The following is a 16393-nucleotide window of genomic DNA, read 5'->3' on the forward strand; positions in this document are numbered from 1 at the left end:
AAGGTAACATGGGTTGGCCTGTACCCCCTGTACCCTAAAAAGCTTAACTAAAAATGGATGAACCTATGACATCAATACTTGTGAGATGTTTTCAAACTTTCAATACTCACTTGATCTAGACAGACGACTATGCTCAGCTTTAGTAGATTCTACGAAATTGTTTCACCAGTTTACACCTGTTGTACCACAGCCTCACCAACACTTGGTGTTACATCTTTTTATTTTTTAAGCCACTCAGATGGGCATATGCTGGTATCACTGCTTTAAATTTGCACTTCCCTGATGACTAATGGCACTGACTACCTTTTCATATGTTCATTACCCATTTGGATATCCTCTTTATGAAGTGCCAGATCAAGACTTTTGGCCTTTTTTTTTTTTAAATTGTGCTGTGTAAACTTTTCTTATTGACTTGTAAGACTCTCCCTACCTTTCTGACATCAAATGTTGTCAAATTATTTCTCCTCAACTAACCACACAGTTAATATGATTAGCTACCTAAATATCTTTATTCACTGTTCCATGTAAAATCCTGATTCTTCCTTTACTATCTTGGTAAAAGATAAACACCTTCCTCAGATAAAAGAACCTGGCTGAAAACTACAAATTAGTGACATTTATTCCCTCTTTTTAAGATGATATACTTCATTAAGTATTTAGGTGACGTATGGAAGTACAAATGCAAATGTTGGCTCAGGTGAATTCAGCTTTTGCATGCAACAAAATCGTAGGCAACAGAAACTAAAAAAGTTATTTTAAAAGCCCTTGACAGTAGAATTATTTTTATTCCCAGAACACTAAGAATATGAGTTAATACCATGTTTTCTTTCTTGATTTCACCAACCTTTAAAATCATGGTAGTATGACACTATCTACATTTAGGTGTTAAAAAAAATTTACTAACCATGTATGGATTACTGCAAGCAATTTAGCAATTAACTCCCACTGTTAGAAACTAACCAAATTTCTTATCTTGAGAGAAACATCCGGAGACATAATGAAGGTTTTTTGCTGGTTAATAAAGTTCAGTTGTGATACCACCTACTTGGGTTTTTCTACAACTTATTTGAGAAAATGGCAAAGCCCTGACTACTCCGGCAGCTAGTTACTGGATTTTCACTTCCCTCAAAAATTAAAACTCTTGAATGTAAAGGAGAAGTAAAATTTGATTCCATCTTCTTCCCTTCATCACTGTGGTAATGATGAAAATAATGTAAAAGAAAAATTGGTTCTAGTCCACTGACCCCATGAAATTACTTATATAAAGTGTACACTAAAAAACAGTAGTTTTAAGCCTTTGCCAATTAATCAAATTCAAAATTGCAAAGCTAAGTTTACATGATAATCATTTATAAAGCAGACAAGTATAGAAAGAACCCCTAGAATCTGTTAAGAAATTTTTCCAGTATTATAGTTGGTTAAAAATGGCAAACGGGGGACCTCGCTGGTGGTCCAGTGGTTAAGACTCCAAGCTTCCACTGCAGAGGGTGCAGGTTTGATTCCTGGTTGGGAACTAAGATCCTGCATGCCACACATCGTGCGGTCAAAAAAAAAAAAAGGCAAACAGAGATAGGATGACTTTATATGACTTTGATATTTAAAAAGCGCTAAGAAGAAACAGGTATATTCTGCCACCTACCTATTTAAAAATACTTTTCTAATAAGTTTATGTCAAATTTAAGACAAAAACAATTAAGGTGTCAAATAAGCAGAAACTGTTCCTAAAAGTAAAGAAAACACACCAAGATCAAGCTGACCCTGACACACCACAGGAAAAAGAAAACTCATTATGGCAAATAGCAATACAATTTTAAAAAGATCTTTAAAGTGAGTCTTGGGCATTGTTTAGGTTGCTCAACTGTGACAATCTTTTTCCACATAATTTCCTGGACAGAAATCCCTTAACTTCTCAGAGAATAAACCTTTCTTCTGAAAGTAATAAAATGGAGCTTCACATATGAATTAGTGGGCCTTCACAAAGGAACAAATGCATACACATTAAATTGCAAAACAACTGCCTGTAGATTCTCACCAAAGAAAATCAACATCTGTAAAAATTACCTGGATTCTTCCTCCCTAAATTGTGTATTTTCCTATGACTCCTTTTATATCAGATAATTTCCAAAATATGGGGAATATGGGTGGTCCATGATCACCAAAATTTCAGGATCTACTAAGGTTGCTCCCCTATGGAAATGAGGGAATGTCATGATTACCACAAACTCTGTCAGAGCCAAAAAACTTAACTTTTCAACAAGATTCTTATATCTGCTAGTGCAAGGAGAGCCTTCCTGCTAGTTTTTTTTTTTTTGAAGGATGGGGTGGTGAAATAGAGGAGTCTATTTCTTTCACGGTAAGAAGAAACTGTGTTTACTCAAAATCACACACACTGCAACTGTAGAAGATTCCAGGAGTAATCCTATAATTCTTTTAAATAGTAGCATCAACAGATGGTTTATCATATTTCATTTATTAACTAATTACGCAGAAAACGCTCACAGAAGCCCTTAGATAATACATAGATACATCTTTACTAGAAATATATTAACTTATCCAAATAAAAAATAACCATCTTGGGCTTCCCTGGTGGTGCGGTGGTTGAGAGTCCGCCTGCCGATGCAGGGGACACGGGTTCATGCCCCAGTCCGGGAAGATCCTACATGCGGGGGAGCGGCTGGGCCCGTGAGCCATGGTCGCTGAGCCTGCGCGTCCGGAGCCTGTGCTCCGCAACGGGAGAGGCCACAGCAGTGAGAGGCCCGCGTACCACACACACACACAAAACATAAATAAAGATTACATGAAAATAACCATCTTAACTTCACATTCATACAGCTCTTTGTTTTCAAATAATTTTCACAAACAAAATCTCGTTCAACTTCAAAGACAACATGGCAGATGGCTAAGAGATTAAAAAAAAAGAGCACACCCTGTCTTTAAAGATTTATTTAGTGTTGTCTCAAATCCTAAGGAGAAATGCAGAATATGAATGGATTCCACATAATAAAGCCAGCACACTATTGTAAATAAAATTACTGGTCTGGTATACATATGCCCTTTTCCGTATTTTAAATTAAAATAGAATCTTTGAATTTAACAATGACCTCAGAAATACCTTTCTTCCACAGGGGCTACTTGTCTAATGTCACAGTGAACTATACAATTTCTAATATACTGAGAAAATTTAAATCATAGAATCATCTTTTTAAAACTTTGCTTGTACTGAGCAAGTTATGCTGGAATGAATACCAAGGACAAAACAACAGAGCTAGACAAAGAACATAGAACCCTAGTGTATTTCTGTCAGTGATCATTCTAACACCAACCATGAAGATAAAAGGGTGAAAAAAAAAAACCCTCCCAAAATTACACATTTCCCTCATAAAACCTGTTTTACAATACTGTAAATTATTTCAACTGGAAAATTTATGTGTCCAATGCTTTGCTAATTCCTACATAGAAGTTGTAACCCTGAGCCTTTATGGTCCAAAACGAACACTAGAGATATGAAGAAAATATAAAAAATATATGAACCTTGTGATTGAAGAAGCCCATGAGTTAAGTCAACAAAATATATTTCCCATGAATACATACTTATAGGATTGGCAGAAGTGCTTGCTGGATAAAAGCTCTGGTTCTCAGGTCATACAGACCTGGGTCTGAATGCTGGCTCCTTCACTAATTAGCAGTTTAACCTTGGACAAATTACTTAACCTCTCTATGTCTCAATTTCCTAATCTGTAAAAACAGAACAATAATGTTAACTTCATAAGACTGTGAGAGTAAAATGAGATAAAGTGTATAGTGTTTATCACTATATCTGGCACACTGTAATCCTCAAAAATGTTTGTTATCATCATCATCACCTCTACCATATTATTATTGTTGAAGAGGTTCTATAAAATATTTATAACTCCTGGTATGTATGTATGTATGTGAAACTGACTGATATATAAAGGTTATTATAATGAGCATAACAGCTTCCTGGAAAGAAAGAATAGAAACCTCCAATTTCTCCAGCTAAAACCTATCAGGGAAGCCCTAACAAAGGCCTAATAGCAAAGGCAATGAGGGACCATCTGATGACATCAGAAGAGAAAAAGACAGGTCCGCTGTTCCAAGTGTCCTGTCTGGCCATCATAAGGACAGGTGGTGCCATGGAAGTAACTCTGAATTGAAGTGAGTGAGGTGGAATGATGGGAATATTACACAATATTATACAATATTCTTGATTTATCACAATTTGGTTATTTTGCTTGCTTGTTTGTTTTTTGTGTTTTTTGTGGGGAGATGTGTGGGGGGGTATATACTGCATTATGTCATCTCTTCTCCTTTAAGTAACGTACCAAGGTCACACAACTATTATGTAATAGTGCCAGGATTTAACCCCTATGTGTCAGGCACCAGCATCCAGTGCTTAAACACTACAATAAAACGCTGTTATGGCAATCCATGGGCAGAAAGATGTGTTCATATTTATCTTGTATGTATATGGTAGCAGAACTCAGATGACACACTCTAACCTGCAGGAGGTGAGACTATGGGAATTATTTTCAAACATTCTGCCAATGGTAACTGATAGAAAGCACAATCAACATAAAATTGAATCCTAAGTATCCACTAGCCAAAAAGTAGTATAATCTCTGGCAAGTTACTTAAATTTAATCTAAGCCTGTTTCCTTGTCTGTAAAACAATATTTGCCTCATCTCTCAGGATAGTAGACAGAAAATAAAGCACATGAAGTACATAATACAATAATTAGTACTTGGTGACCCTCAATAAACAGCAGCTCCTATCACCATCATCATCATCATGCCTTAACAATTTGATTTTAATTTTGAATATCAATATAAGAATGCTTGCTTAAATAGTAAAATTACTAAACTTAGGTTCCACATTAATAGTCTTAAGTGATTTTGAAGAATGAATCAGGATGCACCTCCTCACTACCTCCCTGTTCCTGGTCTATGGGGGAAAAAAAAAAAAGAAAACTTTGCTGGTTATGTTTGGTGATAGCACTTGAATTTTCTCCCTCCTATGTTAGTTTAAGAACTCTATTTTTAGAATTCAAATTCAATTTAAATTTTCACTGATATGTTGTTTAATTGGTACATATCACATGTTTTACATTAAAATTAAATAAGTACTAATAAGAATAACAATTAACAATGATTTCTCCTTGTCTATGAATAAACCATATTTAGAAATCAGAAAGCTTATACAATGTATCTGGAACGCTGTTGTTGAACCTATTGTCTAAGAACTTAAATTCACCAAAAATATGTTATCGAGCATTAAGTCACAATACTCTGAGGGAGACCCAAAGATTATATTCTATCCATTATTCAAGGGTGCAAAGAAATCAATGATATGGAAGAAATATATGCTTTATGCATCATTCTACATCCAAGGAGAAAAAATAAAATGAGAACCTGCAAAGATTCCTGAATCAGCTTTACTAAGAAGAATGAGCAAAATAAAATACGCTTAATTAAAACAGAGAAAGCTAGCATTAAGCCTTTAAAGGTCATCTCAGATATAAACATATAAATTAGTTCTACTTAATGTCTTTAATCACTAGGAAGAGGGCTGGCCCTGATTAACTACACAAAATAGGCCACTCTCCTTATATGCACATTTAGCAACTCTCATTGAATGTAGAACTCTTTATCCATAAAAAACATGGTATAATTTTAGTGAATTTAGTTGTGACTCCCAAAACCCTTTCTTTTTCCACTGTGTCATAAATGGGAAAATGTATCAGCCACTGTGGTAAGTAACCTCACATATATTATTTCATGTGTTCTTAAACACATTTAGAAGAAGTGAACTGTCAGGCAAGGTCACATATGTCGTACATGGCAGAGGCTGCAGTGTCTTGTATCCAGGTAAGCCCAGCTCCAAAGCACTGAGATTCTGGAATTCTAGCTCATCTCTTTTAGTTATTTATTTTTATTTTAAATTTTTATTTAACTATAGTTGATTTACAATATTGTATTAATTCAGCTACACAGCTTCAGATTCTTTTCCATTATAGGTTATTATGAGATACTGAATATAGTTCCCAGTGCTATACAGTAAATCTCTGTTGTTTATTTTATATATAGTGGTGTATATCTGTTAATCCCATACTCCTAATTTATCCCTCCCCCTCTCCTTTCCCCACTGGTCATCATAAGTTGTTTTCTATGTCTGTGAGTCTGTGTTTTGTAAGTAAGTTCATTTGTATCTTCTTTTTAGATTTCACATATAAGTGATATCATATAATATTTGTCTTCCTCTATCTGACTTCCTTCACTTAGTATGATTATCTCTAGGTCCATCCATATTGCTGCAAATGGCAATATTTCATTCTTTTTATGGCTGAATAACATTCCATTGTATATATATACCACATCTTCTTTATCCACTCATCTGTTGATGGACATTTATGCTGCTTCCATGTCTTAGCTATCGGCTCATCACTTTTAAATAAAAGAAAACTGTTTCTCATTTTTAGACTGTTTTCTGAGGTAATAATATCAAGATAACTAAGATTCACAAAATGTTTTAAAGCAATGTAACTCTAAAGCTAAAACAAGGAGAAAAAGAAAGCATTACACAGTCAGATTTCTTTAGGCTGGGAAAAATTCATAATCAAGAAATAAAAGCCAATGCATGATCAATATCAAGAAGAATGTGCCTGTAGTATCCCAGGTCAGACTGGTTTTTCTTGTTGTGTTTCTGTGTGTAGATGTTTTGTGCCTGTTAAATAACCAAAACAGGTGTTTCAACTAAACTCTGTGAAACCCAAATGAACAAGTACAGACAAGTATATGAACAAGTCCAAAGTTTTCTTAAGCTACAATCAGGAGTGGCATGGTGAATTTATAACTTTCCCTATTCCTTGTTTTACCATGATATACTGAATTAGCTAATAATGCATACTTATTAATATCATGTATTTCTTTAGTCTACTTACCAATTATTCATAGCAGAAGTCAAAAACTAGCTTTAAATTACAAGAATATGGCTTATACATTTATGTAAGGAAGACTTTCTCAAGGTTTATTAGAAAATTTCATATTTACAAAAATTTCACAATTTACAAATGTTTATAACAAGAATATACCCAAATGGTTACAAATGACAACAAAAATTAACACTGAAGCTTTCAAATATTAGGATTTTAAAATTTGATGTTATTTTAAGAATCCTTTTATCCAGATCATATAAAAGGCATTCACTATGAAGCAAACCCTAAATATAAAAACCAAATTTGTTTTATATAAAAGGGCATATTTTGTTTTAATAACAATTAAAAATATTTATCACAGAAAATTCCCTTAGTGTAACTCAACTGTTAGAAATAAAATTATTTCAAAAATTTACATCTGTACTACTTTAATCTTTACCACCAAAATCATGTTCAACTTTTCAGGAACATATATACATCTCACAGTTATTTTAAAGGAGTTACCACCAGTCTCTTGCCTAGGTCTCTACGGACAGGTAAACATTGGAGACCCACCTTGTGCTGTTCAATGGCATCTATCCACTGCTGTCTGTGATCTGGATCCTGAGCACGAAGATACCAAACACTATCATTTACACTAATATCAAAGCGACATTCATCAAAATCGTGAGGCTGTGGACAAAAAGGAGAAAAAAAGCAAAGTTAATTATATTCTTAGAAGTGCTACACCCTACAGCAAAAACATGAACATACCCATTCTAGCTGGTGGGAGATTCTCGTTATTCTTTTACTTTTCTACTCAAATAATTTTTTTGAAGATATTTCAAATAAAGAGCACAACAAGGGCATAGTTACCAAAAACTAAGTTTCATTCACTATTCCCACAAATGAGTTGACACATAAACTACAAACATATTAAAAAAAAAAAGAGATATTTTTCATGAAATACTTTGAGTTAGTTTAACTAGTGAGAATACTACAGACAGCACAATTTTAAAAAGGGCCAAAGTAAGTTTTATGAAAGACGTTTACTAATTTTTTTCCTGCCTCCATTATTCAAAAGTAAATTCTCATCATCAATAGTTTTATTTCATTATATTTGATAAACAAGATATTTTTATAACATTAACAGTTCCTCCCAAGTATTTCAAATTAACTTCTAGGTTTTTACACATCTTGGATCGCAACAGCCAGGAGAGCTTCCAGTGAAAAGCAAAAATAAAATGAACTTTACATCAGACCTATGTTAGATAGCTAGAGGAAACTGCTTCCATCAAAATGTAAACATTAGTAAAAATGTCAACTATTTGGTTCAGCGTTTCACATTCTTCATAAGAATATATAAAATAAATATTTTATATACTTGTTTTTCCACCAATGAATAACTTCAAATATGACAGGATCTATTTCACAAATACCACCTCTTCTTCTACTGGATAAAGCACAATCAATTTCCTCTCCTGTGAACAATCTTAGCCTTAGAGGACAGAGAATCCTCTCTGGTCAATGTAACAATAAACTTATTTGCTGAACACAATCTACATATTGTGTTTACTCTTTCCCCCTTTGACAGCATCAATCTTTTATCTCTTTATCAGTTTAACAAAAACAATATGAGATAATTCCACAATGTCTTTAGCCTATGAAACAATTTCTCTTTTAAGATTAAGACAACAATTCATGATTCTGACTGGCTAAAGGATACAAGTTAAACTTTCTGAATCACTATGTGATGGGCATCATAGTTAGGACTACATTGAGAGAGTGTGCTACAGAGAAAAAAGGAAAAAACAAGACAATACATACCCCGCTTCAATAATTATGAACACAGAAATACATAAAATACAACATTTAACACTCATAAATATAATGACTATAAATTTAACTGAAAGCCAAATATTCGTAAATCTTAAGAATGGAATCCAGTTATTGAGAAAAGCTTCTTGGAGGAAGGGAAGCATATATACTATCTGAAGAACTAAGTAAACAATTTATCTGATCAGTCTACTGTTCTAAAAAGCACAGAGGTTTTAACACTTTTACTTCATAATGATGATTATATTTCTAGTGACTATTCCTGAAAATGTTTTATATTTTATATTATGTTCAATATTCTCATTAAAGCTTTAGAAAATAAAAAGAAGTAATACATATAACAGTCGTCCCTTGTTTTTTGCAGGGGACTGTTTCGAGGGCTCCCCTCGGATACCAAAATTTCAGATGCCTAAGTCCCTTATATAAAATGGCTCAGTACAGTCAGCCCTCCTTATCTGAAGATGCTGAGCCAGCGGATATGGAGGGCCGCCTATAGTTAGAAATTTACTAGTTTCTCCAGCAAATACTTTTTCCAGCTTTTATACCTTCAAAATTTCCTCACAATCTTCCAGAGAGTCCAATGCCACATTTTAAATATTCCTAAAAACAGGAACCTGCTATTAAGCCTTCTCTGGGTGTGAGTGACTTAATAAAACCTGAAATCAACACAAGTAAACTTTGCCATTACTAAATCTGTTAAGTATATCAATTATGATTTCTTCTCTCTCTGTTTCAAAGTTTCGATATATGGAGAACTTTAAGCTTTTAATAGATAAAGTTATACATAGGAATGGAATAAAATGACAGTCTACAAATCTAGAATTAAAGAATTTGAAAATTTCATTTGAATGTCATACATTTATGAGATGCAATATCTCAATATCTGCTCAAAGAGATAGAGTTGGCAGAAAGTGTACATAAAGTAGCCATTTCTACCATCAACAATCTGAGGGATAGGTGGCAGAGAAAAGAGATGTACCAATTTTCAGGTGATAGGGAGTTTGTGAATAACACAGAAGGCTTGAATCCCTAAAAAGTGAATAAGTGTAGGAAGCTAAGTCTACAAGGCAAAAGAAATGACAGATTTGTTGAGGTGTGTTTAGGGGGATAAATCAAAGTCTAGACAATAAAGCTTACATCATGTCTCAACACACACACACAATCCCCTTAAACACATAATACAATAGTCTCCCTTTACCTAAGAGGAATACATTCCAAGACCCCCAGTGGATACCTGAAACCACAGATAGTACCAAACCCTATAGATACAGCTTACCCATAAACAATGCTGTGATTAGGGACGTGGACCCTCTGCACAGTAGAAAGCCCAAGTGTCTTACAGTCAGTCCTCTGCATCTGGGGCTCACCAACCTTGGATTCAACTACTCTTGCATTGGGTAGTACTGTAAGTAGTATTTACTAATGAAAAAATTCCGAGTATAAGTGGACCTGTGCAGTTCAAACCTTCGTTGTTCAAGGGTCAACTGTACTATGTATTTTCCTATACAGGTATTAATGAGCAGGAAGTATATACAGCATGGATATACTGGACAAAGGAATGCACCACGCCCTGGTAGGGAGAGAGCAGCACACAAGAGATTTCATTATGCTACTTAAAATAACATACAATTTAAAACTTATGAATTGTTTATTTCTGGAATCTTCCATTTAATACTTTCAGACCTTGAAGGTAACTAAAACTGCAGAAATCAAAACTGCTGATAAAGGGTGGGGTGGGGGAACTACTATAGACAGGCTGCTTCATTCAAACACAACTGATCTTGTCTTTATTTAGAATTTCATTGTTTTGTTCATTACGCATTACTCCAAAAATATGCATTAAAATAATATTTATCTTGATTACTGAGTTTTTTGATGCTCTCTTACATTTTACAACTGAGGTTAGCCCCTCATTGGTCTCATCCTAGTCCTAGCCCTGACAGATGATTATTAGAAGGAAACAAATAAGGTATAAAGGCCAAAAGTACATGAAAACTACAAGACGTGGTAGACTGTAAGAGATGACATGAGCTATCTTCAGGAAAAAAACCAAACAAACCATAAACTTTAAGGAAGAGATAAAGCAGCAGGCAATGAAAAATAAGCTAATAGAGCTAAGAAAAAAGAAATGAGTTGAAACCACATCAGAAGCAGCAATAAAAAGCAAACAAAGCTAAAAGGGGCATGGTGAACAGACCTGAGAAAAATACAAAGTGAAAGAAATATAATAATGAGTGAAGAAGGAGGTCAAGCAAATGATTTAACTGGTGTTTTGAAAGGGGAAAATTTAACAAGTGTAACAAAAAATTCAAGGATACTATCTGTTCTTTAAATAAAATATTCAAGTTACAGATCAGACATACTATGCCCAGGAAAAATCAATCTGAAGACTTATTCTGTGAAATTAGTTTATTTAAGAATAAAGAAAATGCTATAGGAACAATGTTTCTCAAGCTTTTTGCATTATCACCCCCCACCCCGAGAAAAATAAATTCTCTTTAGTGAGAGAAAATAAACAGTAAGAATTAAGATTTTGTCCAGTAGGTTCTTCCTGGAGGGCCACTTAGATATTGTAATATCTAAGATTATTTCACTTTCCCAAGAACCAAGTATCAGCCCCCACTGAGAATGAGAATGCATGCTTATGGAAGAAAGCCGACTACATAAAGGAAAATGTAGGTGGGCCTCATTCTTTATCATGTCAACATTCACTGTTAAGGATGAAAAATAAACCAAAAGGTGAAATGGCATTTATATCCATTCTTTGCCTGTCTTGTTAGTTCTTAGGGCCACTATAACAAAAATACCATAGACTGGGTAGCTTTAACAGAAATTTCTCACAGTTCTGGAAGTTGGAAGTCCAAGATCAGGGTGTCAGCGTGGGAGGGCACTCAGTGAGGGCCCTCTTCCTGGTTTACAGATGGCTGCCTTCTACGTGTGTCCTCATATGGAGGAGAGAGAGCTCTCTGGTCTCTTCATTCCCTCATAAAGGCACCAGTTTCACCATGGGGGCTTTACTCTCATTACCTCATCTAAACCCAATTATGCCCCAAAGGCCTCACCTCCAAATTACCATCACAGTGAGAATTAAGGCTTTAATATATGTCACAACATCCACTATCAAAAGAATCTTATAGGAACAAAAGAGGCATAAATCCACAAAGAAGAAGAAGAAAAAAAGTTACCAACAAAATTTAAAGTTGGAATGTGATAAATGAATTAGCAGGCCTGAAAATGCTGAAAAGTAAACATCTACAAGGGAAAAGAAGACAAAACAAGCCAATTTGTATTGGAGGCATCAAGTAGTCCTAAAGATAAAGGCATGGGGAGAGCTGAAAACAGAACTGATCAAAAGTCATTAAAAGGTGCAACTAGAACCCTGGAACCCCATTTGCCCATCCCTCTGTGCAGTAACATTAGAGGCCCCACCTCTCAGAGAGACGATATTAGGTATAAGAAGAAGGGACATTCCTCCACAGCAGGAGGAAAGGAAAAAAAGCAGTTAAAGTATTCATGTTAAAGGATTCCTCCCCTTACTTGACTCCCAGAAGGCTTGCACCCATGCTTGCTCATTCTACCTCCTTCTGCGTATAAGGAAGATTCCTATATTTCCTTCTATAGGAAAACTAAGTAATCCAAGAGAAAATAGTAATAATAATAAAAAATAGTAATAATATAGTAATAATATTTAAGGGTTTCCTACTCAGGCCCTTAATCAGTATGAAAATTCTAAACCGTGAAGATGAAGAAATAATTACCTTTCAGAACTGGAAGATATGCTTCACCAAAATGAAGGAGTAACCAAGAGAAGTAAGAGGCAATTGAGATCCAGGAAAAGAAGCAGCAAAGGGACTTCCCAGGAGGACATTAAGGAAAATGCCAGCAGCAGAATTATGCAGAAGACAGAAAAGTCTAGATTAGAACAGTATAACAGGATGCTTTAGAAAGGATTTCTCTAGTGGGAGAAAAGTAGAATGAAAAGATTATCTAAAAAGTTAAACTCAGTGGAGAGAGTGTAGGAAGATTTAGCTAGAAATTCAAAGAAAGTCAACCAAATTTTTAATAAACTTTGTTGGTATATAATTAATGTACAGTAAACTTTTCCATTTAAAGTGTACAATTCAGGACTTCCCTGGTAGTCGGGTGGTTAAGACTCCACGATCCCAATGCAGGGGGCGCGGGTCTGATCCCTGGTTGGGGAACTAAGATGCTACATGCCGCGCGGCATGGCCAGAAAATAAATAAATTAATTAATTAAAAAATAGTACAATTCAATGTTTTTTTCACTTGTATATAACCATGAAATCACTGCCAGAGTCAAGATGGAAATGTTTTCATTTCCATAACCCCCCAAGGATTGCTCATGCTTGTCTGCAGAACATTTCTTCCTGTCACCAGCTTCCAGAAACCAAAGATCTGCTTTCTTTCACTGTGTATTAGTTTTCACTTTTTCTAAATTTATATAAATTGAATCAGATAGTATATACTGTTTTTACTCAGTATAACAATTTTGAGATTCATTCATATTGCTGTTGTCTTATATAGCTCATTCTTTTTATTGCTGAGTAAATTATGCTGGATGTAACATATTCTACTTATTCATTCACACCTGTTATTGGACAACTATTTACAGGTTTTGGAATTGTGAATAAATTTTTTGTGAAAATTCATGTCTTTGGGCATAAATTTTCTCCTCTTTTGACCTAGGAATGGGCTGGCTGACTCATAAAATAGGTATACAGTTAACTTTAAGGAAATGCCAAAAGTAGCTGCACCATTTTACATTCTCACCAGCAGTCTATCAAAGTCTAGTTACTCCACATCCTTGCTTGGCTTAATTATGGACTCTCTATTCTGTTCCATTCATCTAAATGACTATTCTTACTCCAATAACACTGTTTTGATTATTGTTGCTTAACAGTAAGTCTTGAAATCATGTGGTATTAAGTCCTCAAACTATGCTCTTTAAAAATTGCTTTGGCTAGCCTAGGCAGTTTGCATTGCATAATATATATTTCCAGAAAAATTTTAGTACCAATTGCATTAATATCTTAGATTTTCTATAGATTAATATGGTAAGATGTGATATCTTAATGCTGAGCCTTCTAATCTATGGACATAATATCTCTCCAATTATTTAGGTCTTCTTTATCTTCACAAGCTCACATAGTTTCCAGTTTACAGTGTACAAAGTACAGTATACAATGTTAGACTGATTCCTAAAGTATTTTTTTATGCTACTGTATATGAAATTGCTTTAAAAATTCAGTTTGCTTACAGCATATGATAACACATTTCATAATTGTATATTAACCTTATATTCTACAAACTTGCAAAATTCACATAGTAGTTCTAAAAGCTGTTTACCTAATAAATCTGAAGGAATCTACAGCAGGAGTCCCCAACCCCTGGGCCACGGAATGGTACCGGTCCTTGGCCTGTTAGAAACTGGGCTGCACAGCAGGAGACGAGGGCCGGGCAAGTGAGCAAAGCTTCATCTGTATTTACAGCCGCTCCACATCACTTGCATTACCACCTGAGCTCCGCCTCCTGTCAGATCAGTGGTGGCCTTAGATTCTCATAGGATAGCAAACCCTACCGTGAACTGCACATGCGAGGGATCTAGGCTGCGCGCTCCTTATGAGGATCTAATGCCTGATGATCTGAGGGGGAGCTGAGGCAGTGATGCTGGCACAGGGAAGTGGCTGCAAATACAGATTATCATTAGCAGAGAGAGGTCTGACTGCACAGAGACCATAATAAATCAATTGCTTGCAGACTCTTATCAAAACCCCATCAGTGAGTGGCAAGTGAAAACAAGCTCAGGGCTCACACTGATTCTGCATTATGGTGAGTTGTATAATTATTTCATTATATATTACAATAAATAATAGCAGAAATAAAGTGTATAATAAATGTAATGGGCTTGAATCATCTCGAAACCTCCCCTCCCATCCTCCCCTCCCTCCCATCCATGGAAAAATTGTCCCCCACGAAACCTGTCCCTGGTGCAAAAAAGGTTGGGGACCATTGATCTATAGAACAATGATGTCATCTGCAAATAGTTTTACTTCAGCCTTTCTGACCTTTATGCCCTTTTATATCTTTTTCCTTCCCTTACTGAAATGACCAGGATGTCCAGTACAATGTTAAACAGAAGTGGTAAGGGCAGACATCCTTGCCCTATCTCTAATCTTACGGGAAAGGCATAATATATCACCATTAAGCATGATGTCAGCTGTGGGTTTTTGTGGATGCCCTTCATTAGGTTGATGTTATTTCTATTTCTAGTTCCCTAAGAATTTTTATTTTCAATCTAAAGGAGTATTGAATTTTGTCGAACAGTTCTCTTTTCTTGTCTGTCTCCCTCTACCGAAATTTGTTATGAATTTTTGTCTTTAGTTTGTTAATACAGTGAGTTAAAATGACTGATTTAATAAAATATTAACCTTGCATGTCTGAAATAAACCCCACTTGGTCCTTTTTATATACTATTGGATTTGATTTGCTAATATTTTGTAAAGGAATACAGTATTTACGTCTACCAGAGATACAGAGCTGTAATTCTATATTCTTGCGATGTCTTTGACAAGCCTAGGTGTCATGGTTATGCTGCCCACATAATGTATGTTGTAAAGAGTTTGTAAAGATTGGGATTATTTCTTTGAATATATGAAAAGAATATACTGGTGAAATTATATGGATGCGTTTTCTTGGTGGGGGGGAATCAACAAATTCAGATTTTTTAGACATTGTTTATTCACATTTTTTGTACCTTAAAAGCATTAAGAAGGAAAAATATAATCCTATATTTACCCATATATTTATTTTTTCTGATGCCCTTCATTAGTTCCTAAAGATCTGAGTTTGCCTTTGGTGTATTTCCCTTCAGTATGAAAAACTTCCTTCAGCATTTCTTGTAATGCAGGTCCACCCACAACAGGGTCTCTTAATTTTCCTTTATCTGAAAACATCTTTATTTCATTTCATTTTTAAAGGGTATTTTCATTGAATACAGAATTGTGAATGGAAAGTTTTTTCTTTCAACATGTTGTATCTTCTAGCCTCTATGGTTTCTAATGAGAAGTGTATGGTAATTTGAATCACTCTCCCCCAATATATGTGTTATTTCTCTCTGGCTACTTGCAAAATTTTTTAACTTTGGTTTTTACAGTTTGACTATGATTACTAAGATTATCCTGTTTCATGTTTGTTAAGCTTCTTGAATCTGTAAATTTATATTTTTCACCAAATTTGGTAAGCTTTTTACTATAACTTCTTCAAAAAAATTTTTACCCTCTTTTCTCCCTCTTGAGACTCATAAAACCCATTTAATTAGAAATTGCCCTAGAGATCCCTAAGGTTCTGTTCATTTAAAAACAAAAACCTCAAAACCTCTACTAATAAGAATGACTTCTTTTGCTCTAAATTCAAACTCCTGATTTTCTGTCATCTTTATGTACTATAAATCCTATACAGTGAATGTTTTTCATTTCAGATATCATTCTTTTCAGTTCTAAAAGTCCCATTAGTTCTTTTATACATTTTCTTTGTCTCTGCTGAAACTGCCTACCTTTTCATTCATTATAAGCATATTTTCTTTTACCTCAAATAATTATATAAAA

General features: G+C 34.7%; 1 protein-coding gene across 4 annotated transcripts in view; it reads right to left on the minus strand.

Moving 5' to 3' along the window:
- Positions 1-16393, minus strand: part of CERT1 (ceramide transporter 1) — a 129086-nt gene that overhangs the window by 83147 nt on the left and 29546 nt on the right. For 3 of the 4 annotated variants that reach the window (XM_033852949.2, XM_033852947.2, XM_033852948.2), the window contains one exon: positions 7509-7625. In XM_033852949.2, the coding sequence (XP_033708840.1) occupies positions 7509-7625 (117 nt within the window). Of the gene's footprint in view, positions 1-7508; positions 7626-16393 lie in introns of those variants that run through there. The other variant, XM_073802223.1, reaches the window with a different exon arrangement.

Source organism: Tursiops truncatus, chromosome 3 (genome assembly GCF_011762595.2).
Source record: "Tursiops truncatus isolate mTurTru1 chromosome 3, mTurTru1.mat.Y, whole genome shotgun sequence".
Classification (NCBI taxonomy): domain Eukaryota; kingdom Metazoa; phylum Chordata; class Mammalia; order Artiodactyla; family Delphinidae; genus Tursiops; species Tursiops truncatus.